The following is a 12,040-nucleotide window of genomic DNA, read 5'->3' on the forward strand; positions in this document are numbered from 1 at the left end:
CAGAGGAGACCTGAATGATCATGAAAGCACATCCTCATAAGCTCTCAGGAGTATCTCAAGGAGCCTCTGAAGAAGATGATGGAATTTCCATATTAACCCATTACAATGGGCTGGGAAGGTCAACTCTTATCTGGTGGATTTAGTGTGTATTCAATGGAAACTCCCTTACAAAAGGAAGGGCCTGGAGAAGTTTAGAGAAAAGAAGAGGAAGAATGGGTAAAAACTAATTCTTTGACCAAAGAGTCTTTCTTTTTCAGAAAACTTTAATCCAAAAGTTACATTTTTTAGGGATGAAGATGTGTGATTTTGAAACACTTGTTGAGTAGAGTCTATTGAGATTTAATGAACACAAAGAAAAGCAATTTTAACTGTCATTCAAGTCCTTCTCTTTCTCCATCTCCACCCTTCACCATGGCTTTCAGCACCTTCTTGCTGTAATATCTTTCAGCTTTTACTCTCCTCTCTACTGCACAACCCATGTGATATCCTAATATAGTCTCCTCTCTCTAACCAAGTTGACTTAGTAATGGCTAGTCTCTATTTACTGACCCTCTTCTATTTCAGAGAACAAGAATTGTGGTTTCACTGTTTCAAATGCTTACCAATTACCAGATTCTTAAGAGGAATATCAAGTATTCACAACCAAATGAACCAAAAGCATCCATGTGACATGAATGCACTTTCATAATTTTGTGACTGACCTACTGCAACCAAGTTTTTATAGTCTCAAGGGGAAGATTTTCTAATATGTGGGTTTCCCTTTCCACATTAACTGGGAAAGTCCTTAAAGTACACTGACAGAGAGGTCTGCCAAAACATTTCTGGAACTCCCTTCTTGTCAGACAAAGATAAACACTGCATGATATCACTTATATGTGGAATCTAAAAAAATAAACTAGTGAATACAACAAAAAAGAAACAGACTCACAGATAATAGAGAACAAACTAGTGGTTACCAGTGGGGAGAGGGAAGGGGGATTAAAAGGTATAAACTACTATGCATAAAATAAACTATAAGCATATATTGTACAATACAGGGAACAGAGCCAATATTTCATTTATTTTTTTAAGACTTTTTATTTTTATTTTTTTGTCTTTTCTAGGGCTACACCCATTGCATATTGAGGTTCCCAGGCTAGGGGTCCTACCAGCCACAGCAACACAGGACCCAAGCCGAGTCTGTAACCTACACTACAGCTCATGGCAACGCTGGATCCTTAACCCACTGAGCAAGGCCTGGGATCGAACCTGCAACCTCCTGGTTCCTAGTTGGATTCGATAACCACTGAGCCACGATGGGAACTCCAAGCCAATATTTTAAAATAATTATAAATGGAATATAATCTTTAAAAATTATGGATTATGGGGTTCCTGCTGTGGTTCAGCAGTAACAAACCCAATTAGTATCCATGAGGACATGGGTTTGATCCCTGGCCTTCCTCAGTGGGTTAAGGATGTGGCATTGCCATGAGCCATGGTGTAGGTCACAGATACAGCATGAATTCCATGTTGCTATGGCTGTGGTGTACACTGGCAGCTACAGCTCTGAACCCTAGCCTGGGAACTTCCATATGCCGTGGGTGTGGCCCTAAAAAATGTAAAAAAAAAAAAAATAATGAATCGCTATGGTGTACACCTGAAACTTATATAATATTGTACATCAACTATACCTCAATTTTAAAAACTTAATTTAATTTAAAAAATAACTCCCTTCCTCACCTTGGTGATTCGGTAATTCACGACCAAAATATCCTGGTCTTTAAACAACTAGAAGGTTCAGTTTACAGGTACCCACTGCCTTATCATAAATCTTACAATTCCTTAAATTTTTGTTGAGCGGCTTAGTCTATGCCCTCACTTTGGCTACAGGCTGCATAATCACATAATATCCAACACTGACTCTATCCAACACGATACATTGCTCAAGGTTTTTTATATTACCCCATTCATCCTTGAGTACAAAGGAGGTAGCAGAATTACTACAATCAATATCTTTCTGTTTGAAATCACTCATTTTCCATTTTATTTGCTATATAAAAAGGAACATACAATTGCCTTGGGAAGGCAACCTAGTAAAATGGACAAGGAATTAGGCTGAGAATAGGAATGCCTAGATCAGAACAAGTCCTTTCCCTTCCTCAGTCTCTAATTTCCTCAATTTTATGTCCAATCTCAATGAAGACAGTGGAATACATGGTGTGAAATAAGGAGTGTCCAAGGAATGTTCTATACCAGAGATTAGGGAAATACCAAGTTATTGGGGGATAAGAAGATCTTTTGAACAGAAAATCTTTTCAACACAATAAACTCACCAGTGGAACAAAACCAAGTGGCTTTCTCCCCAAGTGGCTCCCTCTTAGGGTGAATGCACTATCTTCTGTGTTGGTTATGCAATGAAGTTTTTGGTCTTGTTTTCATAAGGCTAAATAATCCTCAACCTATATTCTAGCATGAACTAAGATTGGTTACTAGTAAAAATCATCACAAATAGCAGTGGGAGGATGATGTTGATGGTAACAATAATGAAAATGACATTTTAAACTAGTGAATTAATAGAAGAGAAACGAAAGCACTTAATGCAAAAATTAAAGTATGCTCACTTTATAATCTCAATCAAGAAACTGGGTGTTGAAGCTGGGTAGACAGCTCTCTGGAAAACATCCTACTGAAGAGTGGTACCCTACTTAGATATCCAGTACTTATTACACACTATGTTACTACCTGACCATCTTTCTCCACTAGGTACAAACTCCGAGAGGGGAAGGAAGATCAGGTCTTGCTCACCACTGTGTTTCTTCAATGTCTGACAGGTAGCATATTCTCCATAGATTTTGTTAAATAAGTAAATTAATAAATGATTTACAGTGAAGTGAATAGTGTCCCACAAAATTCACATCCACCTGGAACCTCAGTATGTGACTTGATTTGGAAATGGGATCTTTGCAGATTTAATTAGTTAACATGAGGTTAACTAGATTAGGATGAGTCCTTGGTCCAATATGACTTGGTGTTCTTAAAAGAAGAGGAAAAGACACAGATAAACACAGGGAAGATGGTCATGTGAACCTGGAGGCAGAACTTGGGATGATGCAACTACAACCCTGGGAACTCTAAGGATTGCTGGGAGCCAAAAAGAAGAGATAGAAAAAGGGAAGGAAGGATACTTGCCTAGAGCCTTCAGAGGGAGCATAGTCCAGATGACACTTAGATTTTAAATGTCTGTTCTCCAGAACTGTGAAGGATTGAATTTCTTTTCTTTTAAGGTACCCAATTTGTGGTAATTTGTTGTAGCAGCTCTAGGAAACTAATACATGGTTGAAAAGGTATTTGTATATAGTGTGAAACCACACTTACATACACTCTTCGAATCAGTCTGATAGAACTAGAAAAGCCCAAGAAGATTATATAGTCTAATCTTATTGTTTAAAAAAAAAAAAATCCAGCCCAGAGAGAATAAATGACAAAGTTAGTGCCCAAACTCAGGTCTCTTTTCTCTTCTATGAATGTATCATCCATAGCAATGATCTGCTTTATCACAATAACCCATGAGGTATTATGCTATTATGTGCTTGTTAAAGTTTCATTGACAGTATTATCTACATTTTTAGAAGAAGATTTAGATCCCTTTAAAAAAAGAATCTTTCTTCTCTTTATTTCAGGTTATAAATCTTTCCCCTAATTTTTCTTCCAAAGAAAATTAATGTTAAAAAAAAAAAAAGGAAACAAATTTTAAAATAGCCAGCCAGAATTCTTACAGCTTAGAACCTTGGAGTCTTGGCCCCATGTAATGGAAAGAGACAGGACTAGGATTTAAACCTTCTCCTAATTTCTAACCCTGACCTTTCTATATTGACCTAGACAATCCTTTGTGCCTCAAATTTCCTAATTGTAAAGCTGCACGCAAATATCTATCTTCCTCTAAGGTCATGGTGAAGAAGTGAGGACAAAAGTAGGGGAAAGATCGCAAAATCAGAGCTGGTTATAAGTAGCACCAGAAATGATGCCCCCCAAACTCCTCCCCAAAAGAGCTTTGAGTTCCCAGTCTTCACTGTACCACAGACAGGGCCAGATTAAGACTTTTGTGGACCCTGGAAGCTAAAAACATTAAGCACCCAAAACACGGGTAATTCAAAATATATTCTGCATTAGTGAGCAGTAAAATGCATTTTACAACCTATTTTACAATCCAACGAGGTTTTTCTATTTTCCTTTGATGAGTACTTTGATGCTTATTTATAATTTTTTGCCTTTTTTCTTTTTATGGTCGCACCTGCAACATACGGAAATTCACGGTCTAGGGGTCAAATCAGAGCTGTAGCTGAGGCCTATACCACAGCCATACCAGATCTGAGCCACATCTGTGACCTACACAATAGCTTATGACAACGTCAGATCCTTAACCCACTGAGCAAGGCCAGGGATCAAACCCACATCCTCACAGACACTATGTTGGGTTCTTAACCCACTGAGCCACAGTAGGGACTCCTTTTTCCCTAATATTATCGTTTTCATCATGATCTTTGCTTGACTGTCTCACTTGTTCTCTAAGTTCAAGCTTTGGGGACCTACAGGGCAGCCCAGCCTGAAGGTACATCGCGCACTCTCACTGGACCCGCAGCTCTCCACCCATATAACACCTTGGGAGTTAAGGTTTCTATCCATAAGCTCTTATACAATTAGTATTAGAAAAATTAAAGTTTGGGTCTACTAGTCCATGTTTCTGTCAGAGTGTGTTGTTACAACAGTATTTTCAATCTTATCAAAGCTAGACACATTTATACAAATTAATAATATTCCAAAATTGCATTTCAGAATGAAAGGAAAAATTGCTGAAAAGAAAAAAAAAAAAACATAATTATGCCAGTCATAGCTCCAATATTTCTAGTATTGTGACCCAGGCTACCCTTCCAAGTGTAACTTTCTGCTCTATTTGGCAACCAAGTCATTGGAGAATTGAATGAAATACATTAAAGTAGAGGAAATGGAACCAGCCAGGGCCATGTAGTCTAAGTGTGTCATTTTAGATCTCTGAACCATTTTCAGATACTAACCTATCAACACTAATTTTTTTTTTTTTATGGCCACTCTGCTCCCATGGCATTTGGAAGTTCCCAGGCCAGGGATCAAAGCCAAACCATAGCTGCGACCTACACCACAGCTGCTGCAACAATGTCAGATCCTTAACCCACTGTGCCTCAGTGGGAACTCTCAACCTAACACGACTTTATACCTTCATAAATTCTCCCCTTCATTCTTCCTTTGTTCACTAATACAGTCATGAGCTCTTAATTAGAAACCTATATTCAAAAATGCCATAATTACTCCAAGGAGTTTTTTTAGTCTTAAAAAGAACAGTAGGGAAGTAAAAGTCCATGAAATTAAGGATAACCTTACCTATGACATGATTTCTGAGATTTGAGTTATGGGAGTGTGTGTGTGTGTATACACATCTGTGTATGTGCTATAGGGCAAATATTTTGTGGTGGTATGCTTATTGAAGCATGTTCATGAATAATAATAATCTCAACATTTACAGAGCTCTATAACGCATTTGCTCCTCACAAAAGCCAAATTCCAATATTGGAAATGATTAAACTGACACTCAAAAAATTTCAAGGAACTTACCAGAGTCAAGAAGATAGAACATTGGACTGAACCAGAATCTTCTAGTTTCTGGTCCAGTGTACTCTCTTCTATAATATCTCATTGACTCTCCAAAAAGTCTGAGAAGATATGTTATATTTGTGTATAAGGAAGTATTTTAATTCTTTCACTTGAGAAGATATAGATATCCCAAGTACGGGTGGCTACAAACAAAATGCATGAGTCACCATAGGGTATTGGGGAATCCATTGTCATTCTAATATTATCATATATTTTATCTGTGGCTGTGAGGAATAACCTTTCTACTTTGTTACTCAGTTGTATATTTTCACTCCCTAAATACTAGTTAATAACACTGCACATGGCTCCTACAACCTAAATAACTCCAGAAAATTAATATTCCATGAATAGAGAAGCCCTGAAGTGGGTGGGAAGCTGTAAGTTCTCTGAGAGTAAAGGGCACAGAAGCAAATTCCATTGAAAGAAGAAGAAATGCAGGGTGGTTAGCCCCTAGGCAAGGCTGGGTCTGCTAAGGGTTAGTAGCTAGGAGTTGTGGTCAGAAAACAGAAATAAAGAAGTTATATTCCTAGGTCTATACCAAGAACCTTTATGCTTGCCTCCCGTCATTCCTCTGAGTATATATATTTGTTCCTCTGTATGTGTATATATGTGACATTTTCCAACATGATTCCTGTCTAAGCTATTCTGTCCTATTGTGAATACTTGATTCAGAATCTTTACCTAAATTTTTTAGACAATATCAGCAGCGTGTAAATAGTGAACAATATTATATTAGGCCCTCCTGATATTGTTCATCCTCTTACACATGGATGAGCACTTGGCTTCCTGAGAAAATTTTCTACTCTTAACTCCTCAGGGAAAAAAGAGTAGTTCTCTTAAAAAAAAAAAAAAAAAGAGAGAGAGAGATATCTAATAACTGTTAGTTTTACTGTAGTGCCCCCTAGTGCTATGTGAGATTAGATTCACTTTCTGTGTTTGCCAATACATAGACCACATAAGAGAAGTGAAATTTGGATAAGTGACAATTTGGGGAATTTTTCCTGTATTTTCTTTTGTATAGAATGGAATGAAGTGTGTTCCCTTAATATTCACAAGACCCTTTGTGTTCTTCTCCCCCTAGATTTTCAGCTTAATTTCCTGCTACTTTCCCCAATGAACCCTCAACCTCAACTCTTCTGAACAACTTGTCTTTTTTTTTTTTTTTAACATAGAAAGCCTTCTGCCCCATAGCCAACCACCACCATCCCTCTTGTCTATTTAAAGAATTCCAACTCCTTCTTCTAATATCAGCTGAAGCATTATCTGCTCCTCCAGCATTTATCTTCCCTGAGTTTCTGCTTTCTTATCTGTAAAAGGACTATGTCTAATGTCTGCTCAAAAATCCAACAATTCTATTATATGTTATTAATACTTCCTTTAAGAGCCTCAAAACATTTGGTAACAAATGAGTTCAATATTTCAGGTGCTTCTTTTTGATTTCCATAGAATTGCTTAGAGAATGCAAATTCAACTGCATTGAAAATTATTTATTTCCATGTCTGTCATAAAAAAAATTCTTAAAAAAAAACTTGTTAAATTACATGGGTTCACATTTAAGGTACACTAGTCTGAGACAAGATTTTTAAGTAAAAATGTCTTTTTCTTCCTAAAGGATACCAAAAGCTCAAATTGTAACCTGAAACTTCATTAATAAACTGTAAATTCTAATTCTGGACATCACTGACAGAGGACTGCTCAATTCATCTTCCATATACTTCCACTTCAGTCTTTCCCAGGAGTAAAAGTGATAAGAATGTAAACCTTTAATTGTAGGTGGGGTTTTCTCAAGAAAACAGCAAAAGCACATCTATAAAGTGCTCTGATAAAGATGATACAAATCTTAGAAGAGCCTGCTTCAACAGCTCAGACACATGGATATAATTTACAAAAGCTTCTCATCTTATAGGTTGGTTTTTTTCCTGCCATTGCTCCCATCTGAAGCTACAGCAAAGACTAGAAGCCTGATACTTTAAATGGCAGCCCCAATGAACATCCAAATAGCACATATTGTTTTTTGTGACAGAAACAACTCAATTTTATAACTTTTATCATGGATATTTTTCTACAGAATCAACCTCTTCCCCATTTCTAAATAAGCTATTCTGCTAACCCAGAATAAGCTATTTAGATATGTACATGGTATATAAATAAATACAAATTACAAATATATGTGCAAATTTGATTTCTCCCAGTCCCTTCTTCAGAACCAGGATATCCATAAGCTTAGACACAAAATCTGTTTACTTATATTTTGTGTTTCTCAGATCTTCATACCCATTTTATGAATATATATAAATTACATACTTACAAAATATTGAGCTGGGAGACACATTTCTGATCATTTGATTCAACTGCCTCACATTTCAGATGAGAAAAATCAAGGTCCAAAGAGGGAAGTGAATTATATAAGGAAGGAGTGGGTAAGGTTGTATTTTTTTCTGACACCTCAAAAATGAAAACTTCTGCTTTTCACAGAGTAAATAAAACTTAACCAAGTGGTGAGGAAACAAAGGTTACTAAATAAACTTGACTGAAGGGAAGGCTGCCTGCCAAATGGAGCTTAACAGCTATACATGTATTTTTTACAGACCCATTCATGCAGGCAACTATTTAATGAAGTTAAAAAGTAAATCTAAGAAAGAAGGAAAAATCATGATCATTCTCTAAGTATTTTTCTCCTACAATAAAAGAGATTCAATTTAACTGGGTAAATGAGCATTTCAGCTCTAGTTCACCCCCTGTACAAACAGATCACTGTAATATGTCTTATAAAAGTAGAGGTTTGACTGGCATCACCACCTACCCCATCCTTCAATCAGAATCCCAATCTTATCTATGAATTTGAAAGGCTACCAGTCTATGACCTTTATTCAACAGTTACTTTATACATTTCTCTATTTCTCTCCCTCTCTCTCTCACACACACACACACACACAGTGCCACCACCATCACTGATCAAGTTCTGGGGAGAACACACATGACCTATCTATGCTATATCTTCCCCTTAACAAAGTCTATGAAATTAAATTTAAGGAAACATCAGGCTGTCCTGGGTCCTATTAAGAAATTATGTTTCCTAAAACAGCATAGCTATAAATAAGAAGAAAAATAAAGTTAATGTCAAGTGAAGAATTTCAAATATCTGTATCCAGAATATATGAGAGCCTGTTTGTTGGGCAAACACAGCTCTAACGGACCTCTTCTACCTTTGCTTCCATTTCTGTACTAGGACCAGAGAAGACTAATTCTCTCCCAAAGATAAGCTCACCATGAATTCTAGTGTCCTGGAAACCAGCACTCAGCCTCCCTTCCAGTCTCTGGCATAGAACTGCTGAGTGACTTGCTAGAACGGATCCCTCTTCTCTGCGTCCCCTGGGTATTGACGGTCTGGGGCAGCCCCGCCACCAGCTGGCTACGCGTCTATGTCTGTTTTACCTTTTGCTCTCTCCTGCTCACAGCCCTAGTGCAATTAATTGTTGAGTCTTGACTCGGGCCATCTGCTCTGTCTTTTTATCATCCCACAGTGTAAGGAAATATGTAACACTGTGGTTGTTTGAAAAAGTACTCTCAGGGCTCCCGGACCTGGTGAACAAATACAGCTGTTCTATTTTGGGTTACTGCGTTTTCTTCTCGGAAGAGCCTAATTCCGGTCTATGTCTTGGGCATCCTGCCATGGACACTTTGCTCCTCCCCCACACCCTCTCCCCAGATCACCTACTCCATTTTTACCCAAAGGGTTGGTTCTGCACAGAGAAGGAAACGTGTGGCGTGATGAGGAGAGGATGGGTGTGTTGTGGTACCCGCTGATCTACAGACTTGAGCATGACATCGGCTACTCTTCTGGAATTGGGGACAGGAGTACTCTGCCGTACAGTGGTTATAACCATACTCTCACTAGCCTTTATGCACTGAAAACCTGTTTCCTGTAGGCAAAGATAAGCCCAGGCATTGACTAGGACTCTGTTCATCTTATTCTGATCTAACTTGAGGTCCCCAGTCTCTGACCTAGCCATCAGAAATAGAAGTTCCTACTGTCTGACCTTTACCAGGGAGAGACTTTTCTAACCCAGAGGAACCACAGGGGAAACAAGAATTATCAGACTAACCCCAACAAGGGAACATGGAGAGACTGACTATTCATTTATTTTCTTTGCAGTGGAATCTCCCACAGTCAAGAACATCCTTAAAGAGTTAATAATATTTGTAGATATGAGCAAGTAAATAAGAAAAATAATGTAAAAGAGACCAGGATAAAAAGAGGGGAATAGAAAGAATACCTTTATTTATGTGATGAAAGTACTAAAAAGATGATTACCTCCTACATAATGTATTGGACAAAGTGATGTCTATAAGTTGTGAATGGTAGAGAAAGACTGTGAGGAACAGTATTGGATTAAGTTGCCGAGGTAAACGGTTGGCCAATGTGCACATACAGATGTGAAAACACATATCTCTGCCCTTAAAATATACAGGTTAGCTACTTAAAAGAAATTAACAGTGAATACCTTCAGCATTGTTCAAAAAGCATATCTCCTCGAGTATCTATGGGGTTTATGAATATGATGGGAGAGCGGAAATGGTCTCTCTCTTATTTCCTTTTTAAATAAATTCCATGGTCAGATGCTCACTAGCAGAACAGGTAAACCAAGTAGGTATATCAGTGACTCAGAGCTTCAAAGTGACAGCTCATAAAGGAATACCAGAATTCTTATATTGCAAAGAAAAAAAAAAAAAAATCTTCAGAAGCAGTGCCCCTGCCACTGTGCCTCACCACTGCCATTGATGAAAAAAAGGAAGGAAAAGAGAGACAGGAGGGTGTTTGACCACACTTTACAATTGCTGAGGAGAAAAGGAGAAAAAGTGAACAATTCTGGAGTCAGATTATTTCCAAGTGACCATAAGCTGCCATCGGCATGACCTGGAGGAAAGGACATGCCAGTGGTGCATCTTACCTGAGCATAGAGGTGCAGGCAGATGTAGGTGAGACACAGGAGCAACCCCAGACCCTGAATTACGGAGGCCACCAACAATAGCTTGTTCCTCAAGAGTCTTCGTCCTGGTGCGTTTCCCACATTTTCATCTAGGGGTTGGACCCCTTCCATCTTCACAATCTGGATGCAAGGAAGATAAAAACTGTGACACACAGGAATCTGACAGAGGGAAGAATGATCTCTTTCCAGCAAAGAAGGAGATAAAGCCAAAAGAAGGCGTATCAATTAGAAAATACACAGAGCTCCCAGGACCAGAGATAAGAGGCAATTGAAAGAGCAGAGCGGACTCTCTCAGTTTTAATGCTGCAGCTTTTGCAGGCAGGCGGGGGAACTTCTTTGTGACTAATCTGAATTTCCCCTTTACTTTCTTTCTTTTTTTTCTCTGGGCTAACAGGGAGTTGTTTTTGTGGCATTCCAGTTCTGATTTGAGTGACTGTGAAATGACAGTCATAAAAGTGTGCTATTTTCTTAATTTCTCATTGCACCAGTAACCAAATTGTGGGTCACTTGATAAAGATAAAAATCATCATCCGTTGATGTAGGAACTCATCTATCCCTTCCCCAAGACGTCTTAATCTTAGAAGAGATTTAAGGGAAATGCTAGGCTTAAGTTCTTGTCCACACCCTATTGGGTAACTATAAGCATTGAACTTATTCTTCAGATTTGAGGGGAAAAAAAAAAAAAACGCACATACAGACCATTCTTGAAATGAAAAAAAAGAAAAAAAAAAGAAAAAGAGGAGTTCCCGTCGTGGCGCAGTGGTTAACGAATCCGACTAGGAACCATGAGGTTGCAGGTTCCGTCCCTGCCCTTGCTGGGTGGGTTAACGATCCGGCGTTGCCGTGAGCTGTGGTGTAGGTTGCAGACGCGGCTCGGATCCCGCGTTGCTGTGGCTCTGGCGTAGGCTGGTGGCTACAGCTCCGATTCGACCCCTAGCCTGGGAACCTCCATATGCCGCGGGAGCGGCCCAAGAAATAGCAACAACAACAACAAAAGACAAAAGACAAAAAAAAAAAAAAAAAAAAAAAAAAAGGAAAGAAAAAGAAAGGATGAAAATAGGACAATAGATCAGGCAGAAATAAAGGAGTAATATCTTCTAGTTTTGGACCATTGCATCGTAGTAAATAAATAAACTAGCATATACTGAGCATCTACTATGTGTCAGGCACTGTGCTTTCAACCTTACAATCTTATTTTCTCATTTAATTCTTTGAAACAAATTTAGTGAACACTTACATGATTAATTTTAAGCAGAGCAGGAAAGAAGCAGAAGAGTATCCTGACTTTTTCTCCTTCCCTCTCCTTTACATCTTCTCCATACATAATTTTTGCATGAATGAACAAATTAATAGTTTCAGATAAGCTTTGAGGTTGTTCCTTTGTT

General features: G+C 38.3%; 1 protein-coding gene across 7 annotated transcripts in view; it reads right to left on the reverse strand.

The window, feature by feature from the left end:
* Positions 1-12,040, reverse strand: part of TNFSF4 (TNF superfamily member 4) — a 322,273-nt gene that overhangs the window by 26,317 nt on the left and 283,916 nt on the right. For 4 of the 7 annotated variants that reach the window (XR_002346951.1, XR_002346952.1, XR_002346943.1 and 1 more), the window contains one exon: positions 10,617-10,775. Coding sequence is in view for 2 of the 7 variants with exons in the window: in XM_021102256.1 (XP_020957915.1) it covers positions 10,617-10,766 (150 nt within the window). In the remaining 5 variants the exon portion in view is untranslated. 7 annotated transcript variants of the gene reach the window in all.

This window comes from Sus scrofa, chromosome 9 (assembly GCF_000003025.6).
Source record: "Sus scrofa isolate TJ Tabasco breed Duroc chromosome 9, Sscrofa11.1, whole genome shotgun sequence".
NCBI lineage: Eukaryota > Metazoa > Chordata > Mammalia > Artiodactyla > Suidae > Sus > Sus scrofa.